At 37.2% G+C, this 21,090-nt stretch overlaps 2 protein-coding genes across 3 annotated transcripts; one reads left to right on the top strand and one right to left on the bottom strand.

Annotated features, from left to right (window-relative positions):
- The first annotated feature begins 1,908 nt into the window (after positions 1-1,908).
- Positions 1,909-17,912, top strand: LOC121777172 (callose synthase 2-like). 2 transcript variants are annotated; one of them, XM_042174333.1, is made up of 43 exons: positions 1,909-2,270; positions 2,955-3,185; positions 3,937-4,037; positions 4,851-4,969; positions 5,048-5,141; positions 5,350-5,460; positions 5,554-5,670; positions 5,925-6,014; positions 6,104-6,195; positions 6,368-6,494; positions 7,155-7,292; positions 7,384-7,460; positions 7,524-7,617; positions 8,471-8,593; positions 8,688-8,805; positions 9,095-9,432; positions 9,556-9,608; positions 9,688-9,748; positions 9,979-10,060; positions 10,147-10,196; positions 10,285-10,371; positions 10,944-11,075; positions 11,175-11,269; positions 11,352-11,436; positions 11,566-11,726; positions 11,816-11,939; positions 12,022-12,119; positions 12,203-12,332; positions 12,511-12,662; positions 13,183-13,292; positions 13,392-13,517; positions 13,637-13,705; positions 13,789-13,978; positions 14,060-14,213; positions 14,622-14,741; positions 14,822-14,937; positions 15,035-15,118; positions 15,328-15,440; positions 15,525-15,754; positions 15,842-16,639; positions 16,728-16,778; positions 17,006-17,191; positions 17,384-17,912. In XM_042174333.1, exons 2-43 carry the CDS (start codon positions 3,002-3,004, stop codon positions 17,630-17,632), a joined length of 5,829 nt encoding a protein of 1,942 aa, XP_042030267.1. In that variant the 5' UTR covers positions 1,909-2,270; positions 2,955-3,001; the 3' UTR covers positions 17,633-17,912. The 2 variants fall into 2 exon arrangements, with proteins under 2 accessions (XP_042030267.1, XP_042030268.1); XM_042174334.1 differs by lacking the exon at positions 1,909-2,270 and adding an exon at positions 2,377-2,400.
- A 923-nt stretch (positions 17,913-18,835) lies between these two features.
- On the bottom strand, positions 18,836-19,406 carry LOC121776899. The gene is made up of 2 exons (XM_042174049.1): positions 19,100-19,406; positions 18,836-19,020 (listed from the first exon to the last, which is right to left on the bottom strand). The coding sequence occupies exons 1-2, from the start codon at positions 19,404-19,406 to the stop codon at positions 18,836-18,838; spliced, it is 492 nt and encodes a 163-aa protein (XP_042029983.1).
- Between the last annotated feature and the right edge of the window lie 1,684 nt (positions 19,407-21,090).

Raw genomic sequence — 21,090 nt, 5'->3', positions numbered from 1 at the left:
AGACAAAGCACCTTATTATACAATTAAAGAAGTCGTTTGATTTGTCTCTTAATACACAATCAATCAATTAATAGGCATAATCACACTGATTCACCTAATTGAGTTAAATACTCTCTCATCACGTATTGAATCTTGACATCAAATTCTGATTTTTCATCATCACGTTAGCCAATAGCCAGAGCAAAGAGCTGTTGAAACTATATTATTAATTCACATTGATGTTAACTATACAGCTTATCAAATTAGTGGGGACCTCTTCTGCCAAATTAAAGTAGGACTTAGGCGTGGACTCTGCACCTTTTCCTTTGTCTTTCACTTCCTAATTAATTCACTGACCTCACTATTGCACGATTCAGCGACTAAGGTTACACTATAGTCAACCAAAATTTTGGAAAAATATTTTTTTTTACTATAAAAACTCAAGTTGTAATTATTTAATCCAACTTAAACGGTTAGCTACGTTCGACCCTTTCTTTCAATCTGGATTATGTTAAATTAGTTGAGAAATATATAGAAACTTATTGAAGGGGTTAATGAATTAGCAAAGTTATAGTACTAAGATTTTTTAATTAGCTTAGTTACAAAGTTAATCTTTGAGAGGACAATTTAAATACGGAGTAATTAGATGAAGTCGCTGTTAAACATAGTTAGGCAAAAAGATAATTGAGAAACGAACATTCACTATCCAAAACCTAATACACATAACATAACATGAATTTGATTTAGATTATATTCATTTTATCCAAAAGTGTCTTTTGATAATTGCTTTATTGCTTTATAGGAAGACCGAGGCGATGACCCAAGATTTACTTAAATAATTGTAAACTTGGATTATACTTGGCCTAAACTTCTTAATATACTTTTATGGTGATGTGGAATAATTTATCACTCTTTATTCGGTTTATGTTCAATTAAATACGGTGTTCAATTTAATGGATTATATAAAATCGAGTCTAAATGATGTTCGACTAGAGAGATAAGAAAATACTTGACTAATAAAAAAAATCAATACGTTACCATCAACTAGGTAATGTATTTCCCAAAGGTACATTTCACGAAGGCCCCAACTTTGTTTTGCAAAAGTAATAAAGTTGCTAGACGCTATTATTCATCTTATCACAATCAATCATTTGCATAATGTATTCCACTCACTCTCTTTAAAATCAGACCTGATCCTATAAGTAATAATTTCATTGTCTGGGGCTCATTTATTTAAAATTTAGTAAATATGAATGGTTACAGTAAATTAGTAACAATCTGCTATGACAAGATTGTTGGTTTTTATTTCCTGTGTTAAATTAATTTTAGTATATTCCTTACTGCTCAAGGACGAATTGCCCCTCCAAATATTTAATATAAGTACCTACCCAATTAATTGTTGCATTCATCTCGATTATGTATATTTAATACCAATAGTCAAATTCTCCGCCATGTGCTTCCATTTTCAAAGTCTAAATTACTGATACAAAGGCATGACTTGAACCAAATAATAGTACTAACTTTAAATTCGATATATGCTCTAGAAAATTATGAACTAAAGTTTAAAATTATGGTGTTATTTTTCAGTAACTTTTTTTTCATCCATGGCCTATGGAATTTTAATGCTGACAATAAATTCGTGACACCATATTCTTATTTTAATTTTAATCATACAAGTCCGATTATTTTATTACATGAAACCGAATTTACCTTATTAGAATCTAATTGAAACATCAGAAATTTTGCAGAAAAATATCAATATTCTGGATCACTGCATCTTTATTTAAGAAGTAAGAATCTTTACAAATACTTAATGCCTGTCTCAGACAATATTAAATTAATGCTTTGTTGTTTACCCGCGTTCCTGTCTTTCTTCAAAGTCAGTGAGGTGGCCCTCACTCATCCTAGCTAATTCTTCTCTCTCTATAACTATGTTTTGTTCTCAAACTTTCTATGCTTTGTTTTCTCACAAAATCAATCAAGTCTTTCTTTATTTTTCTGGATAACAATAAAATTAATACTCCACATGTATAATTATTCTTAAAAGAAGATGATTACTTTAGAATTAATGCTTTTTTCCCAAATTTCTCTGCTAATTATCCTTTCACAAACAACACAATAATTGCGCCTGCCATCATTTCGTAACCACAAAAACAAACTTGAAAAAAATGTCATCTTTGCTCTGTGTCGTAGCCCTATAGGCAAACTCCAGTAGACCCTTCAAAAGAATTATCGTTCCCAATAAACTTCACCTTGCTTTCAAGAATCACGCTCTCGTTATTGTTTTCATGGTAAATTCAGCTTGGCTTTACTTTTCCAGAAGATACACTGGGCTTGCTACTGTTTGATTTTAGGTGTATTGCCTTTTTAACTTCGTTTATGTGTGTTTTCATTCGGAAGAAGATCACAGATATGGTCTTGGTTAGTAAAGTTTATGCTTTTTCTTTATTGAAATTGCATGATGATATTTTTTTTGCATGATCAAGTGATTGAGATTACTAAAAGTAAGAATTGCTTGGCCGGAATGATTTATGGGATCCGATTGTTAAGCTAAGAGGGGAAGCATGATTTTTTAGTTAGTATCCTTGTTTTCCTCTTTTGGCAGCAAGAAACGTATGGATGTTTGTAATCCAGTTCTGTTTCATATTGATGAGAAGTGGTAACATGGGTTTAGGCATCCAAGAAACTGATGGAGTTTCTTGATTCTAGCAATTTTGATGCTTTTGGTTTTTGGCTCTCTATTGTTTGTTTTCAGACATCCTCTGTTTCAAGTTGAGCCAAACAGGGGATTCTTTGAGGTCCATCTTAATTATGCAAAGCTGCTGATAATTTGTATTTGTCTCTATAGTTAAAGATGAAGGGTTCTGAGTTTGTAGCATTTTATCTCATGACTGGGGATTTAAGTACATAAACTGAATAAAGTATGGTGTTCCCTTAAACCTTCGCTTTAACAGATTTCGTTGTAATTTGGACAGGGCCATTGAACTGAGTTCTTGTCCTGGTGTAAAGGTTTAAGGGTAAAATGGCTTATCAAAGAAGGGGGGCTGATGGGCCACCGCAGAGGCGGATTCTGCGGACTCAGACTGCAGGTAATTTGGGGGAGTCAATGGACAGTGAGGTGGTGCCCTCTTCTCTGGTTGAGATTGCGCCAATTCTTCGTGTTGCCAATGAGGTTGAGCCTATCAATCCTCGTGTTGCTTACCTGTGTAAGTCTTATTGCAATTTTTTTGGGGATAGGAATTTTGGTTATTATTGCTTTTTTCTCTTTCAGTAAAGTGTCTGCTGGAGTTTTCTGCTAACATTTCTTGAGCCATCTGAGAGTGATATGATTTGAAACCATACACTTTTGAGTTTCTGATAAGTTTTTTTTTGAGAACTTTATTTAAATTCTTTCTGAACTCTGCTTCTACAACAGTCTAGTTCTTTTTACACTTCTTCGCTAGAAATGTGACGATACAAGAATGTTATTCATGTGTGTTTAGTTTTGATGATCTTTATGTCTTCATTCATATGTATATTTAGTTTTGTTGCAACTTATAATCATCTCCTAATTTCAACTGTAATTTGTTAGGAAAAGGAGTTTCTATAGCAATTATAGAGTTCCTAATACCATAGTGCCATCCCCTTTCCAAATATGCAACCAAGACTAGGCTAGATTTCATGAATCCACCTTCCTTTTCAGTTCTCTGTTGCAATCCTACCACGGCATACTATAACTGAAATGACATTGACTCATCTGATGAAGTTTGGATTGGCTGCTTTGATTAAGAATATATTTGGGATTTTTAACTTCTTTCTTTTCCTTTTGCACCATGTTCTGAGAAGATTAAGTTTGCATAACATCATTATGGGATTTCCCTATTCTCACAAGAGAATCATATTTTCACCATGATTTTGCACTGAACTTAAATGCTCTCTTTTCTATACTCATGATTTTTAATGTCTATCCCGGTTCAGGCCGTTTCTATGCGTTTGAGAAAGCTCACCGTCTAGATCCAACATCAAGCGGTCGTGGAGTTCGTCAGTTCAAAACTGCTCTTCTTCAACGCCTTGAACGAGTAAGTGGCTAACTATTTTTCCTGAAGAAGGCCAATAAAACGAAAGCTAGACATATATACTCAGGATATGAATGCTTGCCAGTTGTTTGACTTTGTGGAACATAATTCAGTACTTTGTTGCTAAGTGCTTGCTGTGATAATTTTTATCCTCGTGGAGCGATTTATTTTTCTCGTTTCATGATTTGGAAAGCTTGTTAGAATTTTTTCTTTTACCATATTGGATTTTCTAATAATTCTTGTTTTTTTGAATATGTGTATGTTTGTACCTGGGTTGTTATATGAGGACTTGTTTTTGTGTACGAGTCACCAAGCAATAATATTACTCTTGTACCATATCTATAGTCACTGATATAGAAGTTTATGGATTACAGTTTAGAAATGTACACAGAATAGGTGAAAGTTTCATAAAATTGTGAGCTTTCTGGAGATAAAAGCCTGTTGTTGAGCATCAGCTGAAAAGTGTGTGTTTTATTATATGGGCGAAGCATGTGAGCTCTAATATTAGCTAGATGTAGATATAATCTTGAAGATGCTAGTCACTTTTGAGAGTTTGTATATTGTTCCAGATGAAGAGTTTGGAATGACTAGGCTTGCAATGACAGAAAGCTTTAGTTGCTTGTGAAACAGAAGATCATGTTTGCGACAAAATATCATGATTGCTTGTGGTGTTATATTTTCAATTTAATTCTGTAAACATATTGCCATATACCTTGAAACTTACCTTAGATTAATCCAAGTATGTCTGCAAGAAAATTCCTTCAATGCAGAATAATTCATTCAAACAAAATTCTGATAATATACATTTTGTTGAAGGAAAATGAGACAACATTAACAGCAAGAAAAGGAAGTGATGCACGTGAGATGAAGAATTTTTATCAGCTTTACTACAGGAAGTATATTGAGGCTTTGCAAACCGCTGATAAAGCAGACCGGTAGATTACACTTCGATCAATATTTTTATTCTCTTATCCAAATATATCTGTTTATTTATTATTTTCTCTTTCATACAGTGCTCGACTTACAAAAGCATACCAAACAGCTGCGGTGCTGTTTGAAGTCTTGAAGGCAGTAAATCTCACAGAAGCTATAGAATTGGATGATGAGGTAATGCTCTTTGACTCTTTTCTGTAACTCTTTAGCAGTACTACGAGTAAGTTCGAGTAAGTATGGGTTTGTTTCTTATGTCATTGTTTCAGTATGCTAAAGATGTATCATTCGCATGTCAATTGTATGTATACTTTCTTCTTTTATTTGATTAGGAACATTCAAGTATTTATATTAGTGATCTGATTATCTGGTCATATTTATTCAGATATTGGAAAAGCACACTGTGGTCAAAGAAAAGACCCAAATATATGTGCCTTACAATATCCTTCCTCTTGACCCAGAAAGTTCACATCAAGCAATCATGAGATACCCAGAGGTCAATTATATCCCCCTCTTTATTATATATGTTTATTTGTAACTTTAGAACATGCACACTTATCAAATTATCATGACACTTTCCTTTTGGCAGATTCAAGCTTCTGTTGCTGCACTTCGTAATACAAGAGGTCTTCCATGGCCAAAGGGATACAACAGAAAAGCTGATGAAGACATTTTAGATTGGCTTCAGGCTATGTTTGGTTTTCAGGTGCTAGTGTGCGCTTCTGTATTTTTGATGTAGATGCATATAATAAACTTTATCAAATGCAATATGAAGATATACCAAGCAAATTACAAATGCATCATGATCGCATTATCAAAATCCAAGTTAGTAAAATATGACCTATGCATAATATACCTTAATGCATAAGCCTGCACCAAAAGAAATGACATCTAATTCCCAGGTCACATGAAAATGTGTCATTCTTTTCTTAAGATGTTGGTGTACTTGTTTGAGTGCAGAAGCATAGTGTGGCGAACCAGAGGGAGCATCTGATTCTATTGCTTGCTAATGTACATATCAGGCAACCCAAACCTGATCACCAGCCCAAGGTATTTGGTTTTCTACTTATTTTGTCACTCTTTTTATGTGGCAGCAGTTCTGAATGTTCTGGAGATATTTCTATGTTGTTTCCCTTTAGTTGGATGATAGGGCACTTACAGAAGTTATGAGGAAGCTTTTCAAAAACTACAGGAAGTGGTGCAAGTATCTCGGTCGCAAGAGTAGCCTATGGTGAGTATAATGTTTTTCAGTTAGTTTATTGATTTTTTGAATGTCAACTTACTTCGGCCAGCACCTTCACTATCTCCATGCATATTTGCAAAAGGGAAGGATTTGGATATTGATTAATCGCCCATGAATTATCTTAAACTTCACAATTTCTCCTAATATTTTTTCCCAATAGGTTGCCAACTATCCAGCAAGAAGTTCAGCAACGGAAGTTACTATATATGGGTCTATATCTTCTTATTTGGGGAGAAGCTGCAAACTTGCGATTCATGCCTGAATGTCTATGCTACATATATCATCATGTATGTATATATGCAATTCTTATTTTTACTTAAAGACATGTTTAGTGGTCCTATTTTAGTATGTTTATGCCCTTTTTATTTTTTACTAGTGTGAGTGCTTTTGTAATAATTAGATGGATGCAGTGTCCCTTTTCTATAAACTAGGGATAACCTTGGAAGGAAATGAGGAGGGAGGGAGATGACTGAAAACCACCAGTAACTACAAAAGGGAGGGTGGGAGAGGGAGGCCTTAACGAAAAGTTTGATGCCAAAACTTGTTAATAAACCACGTTTCATTTTCCTGAACAAGTAAATGAATATGTGAGATTTGAAAACTGGAGTCAATTATTAAAATATAATCACTAGCCATTAAATATTGAGTTAGCGCCACCCACTAAAGAGGTTTAAAACATTTAAACTGTTATACATATCCACGATAGAGTTCAATGGCCAGCTGAATATTGTTCCTAAACTGTTTTTTTAAATTAACATGTTGTTTTATCTCTAGAATCTTGATTGAGATGAAAAATGTTACTGGTGATCTTTTGGAATGTGCACCACTGTAGTATGTCAAGTCTTAAGTTGGATGTGTTTTCTACAATTTTCCCACCATCAGCAAGTTTACGTTTTCTTTGCTTACCGAATGCTATGTAATTTCATTTGCTCTCACATTTTCTATAGATGGCATTTGAACTGTATGGCTTGCTTGCTGGAAGTGTTAGTCCAACGACGGGTGAGCATATTAAACCTGCCTATGGTGGTGATGAAGAGGCCTTTCTGAAGAAAGTTGTAACTCCCATTTACAACGTGATTGCCAAGGTGCTGCTCCTAGAATATGTTCTTGATTTATCGATGGTCCTTTCTCCAATAATTGACACTGGTGATCTAATTATCCAATCATGCCTCTTAGGAAGCTTTGCGTATTAGAGGAGGAAGATCTAAGCATTCTCAATGGAGAAATTATGATGATTTGAACGAATACTTCTGGTAGAAACTTTATACTCTCTTGGCAGTTTCACAGCATTTACTTATCTTGTTATCGAATTGTAGGTCAGTTAATTGTTTCAGACTAGGTTGGCCAATGCGTGCTGATGCTGATTTCTTCTGCCTTCCCATAGACAATATCAATGCAGACAGAAGCGAGGTAGACACTACTTCTTTGTTACATAATGTACTGAATCACAAATTTATCTTTTGTTTCCTTTGACACTACATCGTTGAAATATTGGCTCTGTAATTACTTCCATAAATTAGTAGATAACACACAGAGACATGTCTGTTGTTGATGTCATGTTTGTGTAAGCCTATATCCTCTTAAGATGAAATGTATTTCTTGCATCTGATATATGGTTCTCACTCTTGCTTGAGATGAACATTACAAACTCTGCAAGTTTAATATAGAAATTGTGTTGGATCATAATCCAAAGTCTACATCTTCTATGGCAGCACATAATCATTATGTTCTACCTTGGCAATAGGATTAAGCCATAATACTCCCTCTCCGTTCTTTGTTAATTGAGTCACTTCTTTTTTTGCACTCGTTTTGGAAAAATGATAATAAATAGTTAAAGTGGAGAGAAAGTAAAATAAGAGAGAGAATTAAAGTGATTCAATTAACAAGGAATGGAGGGAGTAATTAATAAAAATGATATAGTTAAAGTCTCGCCTCATAAAACGATGTTGAATATCATGTTATGTTTTTGGTCAGTATTGGAGATATTTTGGTATTTCCCTTTTTCCAATCCACCCCTCCCCACTATAAATTATTTCAGGACTTCGTAGTGGATGTAATCAAATTGATTAAAGTTCAAGTACCAGGATACATCCAATTATGCTAATAATATAATGCTCAAGTACCAGGATACATCTAATTGTGCTAATTGTTGATCTCGCTACAGGATATGTTTCAGCATGCTAATATTCATAAACATTCTTAGTATGTTTGTGTTCGCTTCATGATTTATCTGTGTTTGTGTTGTAATCTGCAATAAACTCAGGATAGAGAATCCGTTCAAGCAGATCGATGGATAGGAAAAATCAACTTTGTTGAAATACGTTCTTTTTGGCACTTATTTAGGAGTCACGATAGGATGTGGAGCTTCTTTATTTTATGCCTACAGGTAATTTTGAATGCTTGTGTATTTACATTCCACCATCTTATAGTTACTTTCCTGTAATCTCATTGTTCTTCCTTTGAATGTATTTCAACTGAAGGCAATGATCATAATTGCCTGGAATGGATCTGGTGATATAAGTGCTGTATTTGAAACTGATGTGTTCAAGAAAGTATTAAGCATTTTCATCACAGCAGCAATTCTGAAACTTGTGCAAGGTAAGATAAACTATGGTAACATTCTGATGTTAATTATCCCTCTTGGCTTTGAACTTTTGTTAATTGTGAAAGAAGGCAACACACTTTTTTGGAATATCTGATCATTTTTCCTTTCTATTATGTACATCCCCTCCTGAGAGCTCTTAATATATCAATTATTTTTATGGTCATCAAGATAACATATTGCATTATTGGACGAATATACTGTACAGTCTTGTTTTATATGTGATGATCTCCATGCTGCTAGATACTTACAGCCACCTAATCTGATTGCAATTCTGTTATGCAGCGGTTCTTGATATCATTATGAGCTGGAAAGCAAGGATGAGTATGTCACTGCATGTAAAGCTGAGATACGTACTAAAGTTTGTTTCTGCAGCAACATGGGTGATTGTATTACCTGTGACATATGCATACAGTTGGAAAAATCCTTCTGGATTCGGACAGACCATTAAGGGATGGTTTGGTGGAGGTGGTTCGGGTTCCCCTTCTTTGTTCATGATTGCGGTTTTTATCTACTTATCTCCAAATATGCTCTCTGCTTTGTTATTTTTATTTCCTTTGATCCGAAGGAATCTTGAAAGATCAGATTACAGAGTTGTAAGGCTCATGATGTGGTGGTCACAGGTATAATTTTGTTCTGATATAAGACAATCCTGTAACTGGATTGTTGTTTCTGTCTGTTAAATTAAAGTTTCGTCATTGGTGTAATCTATGTCATTTATTTAGTTTTCACTTTATTTTTTGTAGCCTCGGCTCTATGTTGGAAGGGGAATGCAAGAGAGCACATTTTCTGTGGCCAAGTATGTGTTGCTTCCATTGTCAGACTGAATTAATTTTCAACATAATTCATTAATATATTTGTGATTTTCTGTCTCCTAGGTACACTATCTACTGGGTTCTCCTTTTGGCAGCAAAGTTGGCATTTAGCTTTTATGTAGAGGTGTTTTTCTGTTATGTTTGGTTTCAAGCTCTAGTAAACATAAATGTCAAGCAAACTAAACATGATATACTTGTTTGTGCTAAACCCAAACATAACTTTGTCCATACTTATTCTCATTAAAATCTTGATTTACATTATCTAGAAGGGTCCTATCATGATGAATCGCAGACCGCTGGACTGTGAAACTGGTTTTTCAAAAATTGTCTAGTTGATTGTTTTCTTGTTTGCAGATAAAGCCTCTCGTACGTCCAACTAAAGAAATCATGAAGATCCATATAGGCAAATATCAGTGGCATGAGTTCTTCCCTCAAGGTAGCTAGACTGGCTTCATATGTAATTCTGAAAGAAAATAATGTGCTGTAATTCAAAGATAAGTTAATAGCTCCTTTGTTTTGCAGCAAAAAAGAACATTGGGGTCGTGATTGCTCTATGGGCTCCCATTATTATTGTAGGTCCATCTGCACCCCTGCATTTTTTGTTTTATGCATGTTCTTGTGCTCCTTTATCGACAATCTCTAACTCATTTTTAATTTCAGGTATACTTTATGGACACTCAGATTTGGTATGCTATCTTTTCCACCATATTTGGAGGTATATATGGGGCATTTCGTCGTCTTGGAGAGGTGGGCTAAGATTATTTTTTTTCATGATTATGCATTAGTTTAGCGTCTTATGTGGTTTTATGTTTCTTGTTTTCTTCATATCATTGAGTTCTTTAGTTATTCAACCACATCAGTCTTATAAACCTCAGTGATCACCCACTGTGTGTGCTGATTATACATGTATCTTTCTCCGCTTAAAAGTTCTTGGTTGTACAGTCCCACACTCATCCTGGAATAACTCAGTAAACCATATTTATAGAAAGTACGTATCAAAAATGAAATTTTGGTTTGACTATTGAAATTGAAATTTTCTTGGCTGTTGCATGTCAAAGAAATTTTTTATTTCTATCAAATTTGGCTGTCCTAGTGAGTAGCGGGATCTCTAACAAAATTATGAGTTCTTCAGCCACTTTCTGATATACTAATCTAGCTTCTCTTATATTCCTTACGTGCAATTATGTAGTGAAGTTTTTTTAACTTTCTTTGAGATATGAAAAACTCTCTCTCTGTGTATTGCTGCTGTTATTAAAAAAAAAGTCATTTTAGCTTTCTTTTCTCTTTGAGCTGATGAATTCTGTCTGCTTCTGTATCAGATTCGAACATTGGGAATGCTTAGGTCTCGCTTTGAGTCACTGCCTGGTGCTTTTAATGCTTTCTTGATTCCGGTAGAAAAAGATGAAAAGCCAAAGGGACTAAGAGCCACATTCTCCCGCAAATTCCCTGAGGTTTGAACTGTGATAGGTTTTACAGTTGTAGTCTTTCCTTCGTGCTTTTCTTTGATGATGAGATCTACAGTTCCAACTAGGTTTTACTGGCCTTTGCAGATCCATTCTAATACGGATAAGGAGGCAGCAAAGTTCTCTCAGATGTGGAACAAAATAATTGAAAGTTTTAGGGAGGAGGATCTAATAAATAACAAGTAATCAGTAACTGATCACTCCCTTACATGAAATATCTCTCAGCTCAGAATATAGATTATAATTAATTTCCTTACTTGACAGGGAAATGAATCTACTACTCGTTCCATATCGTGCTGACCGTGAGTTGGACCTTATTCAGTGGCCTCCTTTTTTACTTGCTAGCAAGGTTGGGTGGTTAGCAGTCTTTTAACTGCATTTTTCTCTTTGCTTTTACTCACTTTCTTTCTTCTTTTGGGTTTCCACCCTATATTATTTCGTAGCAAAGAGAAGTTATTATACACTATTTTCCGTATAGCTTCCTATAGCTCTTGATATGGCAAAAGATAGCAACGGGAGAGATAAGGAGCTTAATAAGAGATTGAACACCGACCCATACATGCGATGTGCTATTCGTGAATGCTATGCTTCTTGTAAAAACATCATCAACTTGTTGGTACTCGGAGAACATGAGAAAGTGTAAGTTTAGTTTTTACCATCTAACCTATTAAAAATGTTCTATCTATAAAGATAAGTGTCCAATAATTGCCCTTGTTTGATGTCTTCAGGGTTATAGATGAGATATTTACCAAAGTTGATTACCACATAGGTCAGGGTAATCTCTTGAAGGAACTTAACATGAGTGCACTTCCAAACCTCTATAAACAATTTGTGGAGCTGATAGAAATTTTGGTAAAGTTTGTATGATTTATTGAAACTACAATTTCAATGAAATGATGTTGAGAATCTGAGAAAGAACTGCCTTACCCTGCAGAGTAAAAATATAAAAGAGGACAGAGATCAACTGGTTATTGTCTTGCTTAATATGCTCGAGGTTGTAACAAGAGACATAATGGAAGATTCTGTTCCTAGGTATGATTGCTAACAGACAAAAACTTGTTAAATGGATGAAATTTGCCTAATTATTTTCCCACCTCATCATTTGTCTCTTATAGTATGCTAGATTCTAGCCATGGTAATTCCTATGGGATGGATCAGGGGATGACCCCACTTGATCAACAACATCAGTACTTTGGGAGTGTTAATTTTCCAATAATAAAAGAAACAGAGGCATGGAAAGAGAAGGTAAGTATACAGAAGGGACCTTTTCTTATTGATATTTGGTTTAGCATTGCTGCTAAAATTTACTAAGCACACGAGGTAAAGATCATAGTAGCAAGATGAAATGTGTCCATAAAAAATAAAATATAGCAGTTAGATCATCTCATTACTATGTACTCAGAAATAGCTACTCATGCATCAGATTGGGCGGCTCCATCTCCTGCTCACAGTGAAGGAATCTGCTATGGATGTTCCATCTAATATAGAAGCCAGGAGGCGCATTTCATTCTTCTCAAACTCATTGTTTATGGACATGCCTCTTGCTCCCAAAGTCCGGAACATGCTCTCCTTTTCGTAAGCTCTCCTGACGATAAATTATCATATGAGCCACATTCTTTACTTTTAAGTATACTGAATTTATTCCCCTTAAGTAATTGGTTGTCCCTTCTTCCTGCAATTTGACATCATTTGCAGTATATGTCAACCATAGACATTCATATCCTTAGATGATATCTGTATGACTTCCCCAGAATTGGTTATTTCTGTTCTCTTCCTATTTTTGACCCATGGTTGACATCAACATTCTGGAGGAAAACATCCATTGCTGTAGATTCAAGATTCAGTTTTGAACTTTTGATACTTCTCTTGAAGGATATGGCACTTGAGTAAATTTCATGACATTTTAAGCTTAGAACGTCTAAGCGTCGTCCTCATTCTTGAAACTGCAGTTATTGTGTAAATATGATTTCTCAGGGATGTCTAATGGAAATTAGTCAGATATATTCTAAATTTAGCTTCCTGATGAGCACTCCCTTTTTTACTCATTTTTTTTACAATTGTGTAATGCTTTTATGTTTCACCTTTTATTGTGCAGCATCTTAACTCCTTATTACGATGAAGAGGTTATCTTCTCTGTTGATTTGCTGGAAAAGCCAAATGAAGATGGTGTGTCAATACTCTTTTATCTTCAAAAGATTTTCCCAGGTTTGTTCATTTTTTCACTGGATGCTTGAAAGTGCCATGCATATGTTCTGGTGTAATTTAAGAACTTCCTCGTATTAATATATACTTCGATTTCTGCAGATGAATGGGAAAATTTTCTGGAACGAGTTGGATGCCACAGTGAAGATGATCTCAAGGGAACTCCAGAACTGGAGGAAGAGCTTCGGTTATGGGCATCGTATAGAGGCCAAACATTGACCAAAACTGGTAGTTCCTTCTATCTTTTGATTCCTTTCCTTTTCGAGATAAGGGAGGGGCTGAGTTACTTCCTTCAGGTCTATCCTCTTTTTAATGTATATGCTTATGAAATTTTGTCCTTCTTATAGTCCGGGGTATGATGTACTATCGGCAAGCTTTGGAGCTTCAGGCTTTCTTAGATATGGCAAAGGAGGAAGGTGCTCATGAATTTTCTAGAGTTCCCTTAAAATTGAGAGAGAGAGAGAGAGAGACTAACTATATCCGTTAATACTTGCTACAGATTTGATGAAAGGGTACAAGGCTGCCGAACTGAATTCGGAGGAACAAGTAAAAAATGAAAATTCGTTACTAACGCAATGCCAAGCTGTGGCAGACTTGAAGTTCACGTACGTAGTGTCCTGCCAACAGTATGGAACTCAGAAAAGATCTGGTGATCGCCGCGCAACAGATATTTTAAAACTCATGACAAAGTATGATCCATAAATTTTCTTTCCTTGTTGAATTGGTTATGTGTTCAATATATAAGAGCTTTTCTACAATGTGATGAGCAGGTATCCATCACTCCGGGTAGCTTATGTCGACGAGGTTGAAGAAACAGGTGGAGATAAGCACAGAAAAAAGGTTGAGAAAGTGTACTATTCATCTCTCGTAAAAGCTATGCCAAAGTCTGTTGACTCATCGGAGCCAGATCAGAAGTTGGACCAGGTAAAAGTCCCTGCATGTGATACTTCCTCCGTCCACGAATAGTACGCAACAATTACTATGTTACAAAAAATCTGCCACTTTCCTTTTTAGGACATGACCCCACACTCTACTTTATATTTCAACCTTACAAACATATTATTAATAACGGAATGCTACTCTGTACACTCTGGTTTGTGCTTGACTAGAATCATATATATCTACCCTTGGTTTGGTTTGAAGCTTGGGGCTTTCGGTGTTTGTTGGCCCCTTCTTTTTTGGACTGCATGTCTAATTCCATAGCACCATCTACACACAAAATCCCTCAAAATCCCATTATTTGTCACCGCCAGCTCCCCCTTGAACACGCATTACAACTTTTATAGTATAACTATGCTATAATATTGACAAATACTGAGGCTTCCTCACCAGGTTATTTACAGGATAAAACTTCCTGGAAATGCCATATTGGGTGAAGGCAAACCAGAGAATCAAAACCATGCTATAATATTCACCCGTGGTGAAGGCTTGCAAACCATTGACATGAACCAGGTATTATAAAGGCTACAGTTGTTCAAATGGAGTTTCAAAAATCTTAGCATGATGTCAGTGATCAAACATTTCATTTCCAGGACAACTACATGGAAGAAGCTTTCAAAATGAGAAACCTATTGCAAGAGTTCCTCAAAACGCATGGTGTCAGGAAACCAACAATTCTCGGACTTAGAGAACACATATTTACTGGCAGGTATGGTGCATTGAGGACTTGAAGGAGCATTATTCTAATTTATATTCCAAATTTGATATTTATCCGGCTCTTGACCTTCATTTCCCAATTTGTGTAGTGTATCTTCACTTGCCTGGTTCATGTCAAATCAAGAGAATAGTTTTGTGACTATTGGCCAGCGATTGTTGGCCGATCCACTGAAGTAAGTTCTTGAAATAATTTTTTCATATAAAAACTTTTCCTTGTTCGAACATATTAGTTGCTTACTAATTTATTTGGCAAAAAAAGCAATTCAGAGCTGTGACTGGGAGTACTTTTCCATATCTGAGCCTATGTCCTCCCATTTCTCTGACCATCCTAAAGACTTGCATGCTTGTGCAGTTTCTTAATTAACGTTATCTGATATTTCAGGGTTCGTTTCCATTACGGTCACCCGGATGTATTTGATAGATTGTTTCACCTGACAAGAGGGGGTGTCAGCAAAGCTTCTAAGATCATCAACTTAAGCGAGGATATATTTGCAGGAACATATTCTTGAAATAGCCCTTTGTATTTAGTCCTAGACAATTTTGGTTTCAACATTCTTATACATCTCTTTACTGGTGCAGGTTTCAATTCCACACTTCGTGGAGGCAATGTTACTCATCATGAATACATGCAAGTGGGTAAAGGAAGAGATGTTGGCCTCAATCAAATCTCACTTTTTGAAGCAAAGATAGCTTGTGGAAATGGGGAGCAGACTGTGAGCCGTGATATTTACAGGCTAGGACATCGCTTCGACTTCTTTCGCATGCTGTCATGCTATTTCACGACAGTTGGCTTCTATTTTAGCACTTTGGTATTCTTCACACCTTACGCAAATATTTCGATAATACAGCCTTTGTATTGTTGCATCTAAGTTCTGAACCATTATTTGTTTTGGCAGCTTACTGTGCTCACGGTCTATGTGTTTCTATATGGGCGTCTTTATCTCGTTTTAAGTGGGCTTGAACAGGAGTTAAGTAACCATCCAGCAATACGAGACAACAAACCTCTTCAAGTTGCTCTTGCTTCACAGTCCTTTGTGCAAATTGGGCTGTTAATGGCTTTGCCTATGATGATGGAGATAGGGCTCGAGCAGGGTTTCCGTCATGCATTGACTGATTTTATTCTGATGCAACTGCAACTTGCTCCTGTATTTTTCACATTTTCTCTAGGAACAAGGACTCATTACTATGGTAGGACTTTGCTTCATGGAGGTGCACGATATATGGCCACAGGTCGAGGATTTGTCGTGTTCCATGCAAAGTTTGCTGAAAACTACAGATTGTATTCACGGAGCCACTTTGTCAAGGGAATTGAACTAATGATTTTACTGCTTGTTTATCACATATTTGGACGAACATACAGGGGTGTGGTTGCGTACGTGTTGATTACCGTGTCTGTATGGATTTTGGTGGGCACATGGCTCTTTGCTCCATTTCTCTTTAATCCTTCTGGTTTTGAATGGCAAAAAATAGTCGATGACTGGACGGATTGGATTAAATGGATGAATAATCGGGGAGGTATTGGAGTGCCTCCTGAAAAGAGTTGGGAATCATGGTGGGAGAAAGAGCAAGAGCATCTCTTGCACTCTGGAACACGTGGTACAATATTCGAGATATTGCTGTCGATACGTTTCTTCATTTATCAGTATGCACTTATTTATCATCTGAGCTTCACCAAGAAACACGATAGCATTCTGGTATGACATGCTTCTCAAAGTGAATTGCAAGGTTTTCTACTTAAAATGTAACTATTGTAACGGATGTCAACGTTGCCCTTTTGTGCAGATATACGGTCTTTCTTGGCTGGTCATCTTCGCAGTCCTCCTAATTGTAAAGGTATGAGTATACTCTGTAGTTTTAACTTGAAAAATTCTCGGTTAGGAGTGGGTTTTTGTTGCATTCAATCTAGATTAGTGCATGCTTTGCCATTTGGGGTGTCCTCCAAATTAATGCGCACGTATTTCTTTTCGTTTTTTAAACACAATTTCCGTATCTTTTGGAGTTTCTTTAACAATGAGTATACATGACATTTGTCGCTGTTAATCGCGATGAAACTTTCGCAGGTTGTTTCGTTAGGCAGGCGGCAATTCAGTGCTGATTTTCAGCTCGTGTTTCGGATGATCAAGGGCTTCATCTTTCTTTCATGTCTTTCTGTTCTAATCACGCTAATCGCTCTTCCTCACATGACTTTCCAAGACGTTATAGTTAGCATCCTTGCATTTATGCCAACTGGATGGGGTTTACTTCTGGTAAGGAAAGTTTCCTTCTATTCTTTAGTTCATTTAACCTTTTTTGTTTTGAAAAAGCAAACCGTTCCTGCTTTTTTCACAAGAGAAGGGGAAAGAAAACTCATTATGTGTGAGAGTGTGTTTCTTGTATTTTGTAGTATGCATTTTGTTATTCTCTGACTTATTTTGAATGAATTGAAATAAACCAAACAGATTGCTCAAGCTACGAAACCATTGGTGGTTAGGCTTGGAATCTGGGGTTCAGTGCGGACGCTTGCACGGGGTTATGAAATGGTAATTGGGTTGCTATTATTCACTCCGGTTGCATTCTTGGCGTGGTTCCCTTTTGTGTCCGAGTTCCAGACTCGGATGCTGTTCAACCAAGCCTTCAGCAGAGGTCTGCAGATATCGCGTATTCTTGGTGGACCGAAGAAGGATCGTTCCTCCAGCAATAAAGAGTAAGTGAAGCTGGACATTGTTTGTCTGGAATGGAAGTCTGTAATAGAAGAGAAGTTGGCCTCTTCCAACCTGTGGAAAAAGGATCACCTGCTCTAGTGTGCATATAGCAGTTTAGATTGTGCTATCTAGTAATTGTTGGCTGCTGTTTTGTATAGCCAACTCCAATGATTAGGGTTTTGGCATCCTCAAGACTCAAATCTTAGTTATTGGTGAATCTATTTTGGGTGAAATGGTTAGACGTGTATGTGTTTTGGCTTCTCTACTAGGGTTGAACATTCCGTTATCGATTTGGTTTTTGCCTAAATGTAACTAAAAAACCGAACTAAACTGAATTATCCAAAAAATCAAAACAAACTGAAATTCAAACTACAAAAACCAAACGGAACTAAAAAAACTAAAATTTACAAATATATCAAAACAAAATTGAAGAAATTGAAATCCAAACTATCAAAATCAAACCCGAAAATTTGAAATTGCACTAATATATCCAAAATTGGAAAAAAAATGAAGTTTGTTTAGGTACTCCTATAATACAGTTTATGTGGAGTATCAATAACAGAATTTGGTATTTTGGTTTTTATACATCCGAACCTAAAAAAACAAATATTGCCAAAAATTTAAACTGAACCGAATGAACCAAGATCCTAAAAAAATAATAGAATAAAATTTTAAATATCGATTTGATTTTAATCGAATATTTGATTTTGGGTATTTTCCTCTATCCCTATTCTCTACTATACCTTACATTGCATTGGTTATTCTTAAAGATGGTAATCGAGAGAGGTATAGATAAGTTGGTAAGGCATATTGAGAGTAGGAAGTAGAAAGAAAATATTTCTTGTATGTTTTTCTTATTGATATGAAATGCTCATCTCCCTAGTATTTATAGGGAGATTTGAGTCCCTTGGAATACAACAATTAAATGTGTATTGGAACTACATCATGCTAGGGACTCTACACTCTAATAAATATGGGCGGCCATCTAGGAACTCTACTGTAATAAATGAGGGCGGCCATTTATGATTTCTTTTTCCAACAGTTATAAAGTGGGAATTCACTGAAAATCATCACCATATAAAGAGAGATGAACATACAATACATATATAGTAGAATGATGCAAACAAACAAACAAACAAGCAAACATTCAAAAACTAAATTGAACCAACAACTAAAACACACAAACCAAGATACATGAACATGATGAAATCAGAAGGCACTCCTCCATGAATTGGCTATGCTGTTCATGAACTGCGCATTCTGCCGCGCCATTTGCATCTGAAACTCCAGCCTAACCCTCTGGTTCTCCATCTCGATTCTCGCCTTCGCTAGCTGCAATTCAACAGGCAATTCCTCTTCCTCTTCCTCTTCCTCTTCTTCTTTCTCCTTCGCAGCTTCAGCAGAAAAGGCACAATCCAAATCAGTAACGAAATCGCACTCCTTGCAGTAGTAAGTCCAGTATCCCTCCGTGACAGCCGTCGACGTTAGGCTTGGTGGCGGTGTAGTGTAGCTGGAGAGCGTGCTCGTGCGCCTTGCACTCGACCGATTCGGGAAGGAGAGCGCATTTCACGTGCATTCTGTGGTCGCATTTGTCGCACTGGAAGCCGAAGGCTCGGATGAGATCGCCGCAGGCGTCGCAGCTGTAGTAGAGGCTGTGCTCCGGAGGCTCGGAGAGGAGGGAGAAGGAGTGGTTAGGGTCGGACTTGTGGTTCAGCTTCTTTGGCAGTTCGGAGCACGATTGGTTGAGGAGAAGGCCGCGGAGCCGGAGAGGATGATACATATGATATTTGAAATTATCATATGCAGTATTCGACAATGATACATATGATATTTGAAAATATAAGGATTTTCAAGATTAGTTTGTGGAACTGCTACAATTGTATATAGTTTTTTTGTTTAATTAGGTAAATGAGACAAATTCATTTTTTAAAAAGACTTCGATTTTCAATTGAATTTTTAGTCCTAGTATTGGATATGAATTTCCATTGTATTGTGATGATCAAATTACAAAATGATAACACGAAGAAAACAAGTCCATTGAAATTAGATAATTGATGGCGCTCCTCTTTGAGCTTGGGCTCCCAGCAAAAGCTGCAAAACAGCAAACTTGAGCTCCATCTCCCTCATCAATTCATCCTCCGTCTTCGCCGCATCCTGCTGCTGGATGATCCCTGACGCCACACACTCCAGATGCGTCCCGAAATCGCACTCCCGGCACAAGTACAGCCACGCCATCTTATGCACCGGATTCCTGCACACATCGCACCCGCCCCCCCTCCTGGCTGGCCGCCGCCGGAGACGAGTAGTAGAGCGTGAGGTCATGCTTGTAGTCCGGCCGCGCCACGGCGTCCGGCCAGCGCACGCAGTCGATGTGGAGGTCGTACGAGCAGGCGGCGCAGTTGTAGGCGAATCCCTTGCCACCCTTGAGGCACGCGTTGCAGGTGAACCGTCGCTGTAGGGCGGGGCGGACAGCAGGGTGAGGGGTGTCATACGTTTATTAATTATATATCTTTCCTATCTTGCATTATTATTTAGTTGCATTATTTAGTTAGATATTTAGGGAGTCCATATCTTTTTCATATCTTTTATCTTGCTCATTAAGTTAGTATCCACTATTATAAATAGTGGACATTGTTATTCATTTCATTCAATCAAGAAATATCATAATTTTCCTATTTTTATCGTCTTCTTTATTTTCTCGCAACCCTAGTTTTGGAGCTGATCCCGAGGAAAGCCCGTGACGTCCACCTTTATCCTTCCGTCGTCGATCTCTCGTCGATGTCGAAACCTTGTTAAGGGAGAACACCCTTAGCAATTGGTGCTTTCATTGTCGTACTCATGGCTCGTTACACCACCGAGGATATCGTTTCCCTATGTGACCAGATGACGGCTTTCTGCAATAGATTAAACATGAGATTGGACGCGATGGACGAACTTGAGCAGCCCGTATATCAACCCCCGCACCATCCGATCAGAGAGTTAGATCACCAGCCATCATATTCATATCCACTGGATGGGCGACTCCACCCACAACGCCATCCTTACCAAGCCCGTCAGCCCACTTTCTGGGACCTTCCATGGCTGCTCCGGGAAACTGCGTATCAGCAACCATCGTCCTATGGGCCAAATTTGTACTGCCACCACCGCCCTCTTGTTGGGACCCGCCAAGGTTGTGCACGCAGCAGGGATACTCACCATATGATCAGTCTTATCAACCGCCTCAGCAGCCACACCACACCGCGCTCAGACATTCCACTTACTAGGATCCGCGGCCTATACTCACCATATGATCAGCCTTATCAACCGCCTCAGCAGCCACACCACACCGCGCTCAGACATTCCACTTACTAGGATCCGCGGCCTATCCAGCAACAACAGCTCGGATTTCAGCTATACGATCAGCCCCAGGCTCAACAGACTTATTGTTGGGAACCACCACTAACAGCAACCATTGCTGCAAACCA

Source organism: Salvia splendens, chromosome 18, assembly GCF_004379255.2.
Source record: "Salvia splendens isolate huo1 chromosome 18, SspV2, whole genome shotgun sequence".
Lineage (NCBI taxonomy): Eukaryota > Viridiplantae > Streptophyta > Magnoliopsida > Lamiales > Lamiaceae > Salvia > Salvia splendens.
This window is presented reverse-complemented; position numbering and strand designations above follow the sequence as displayed.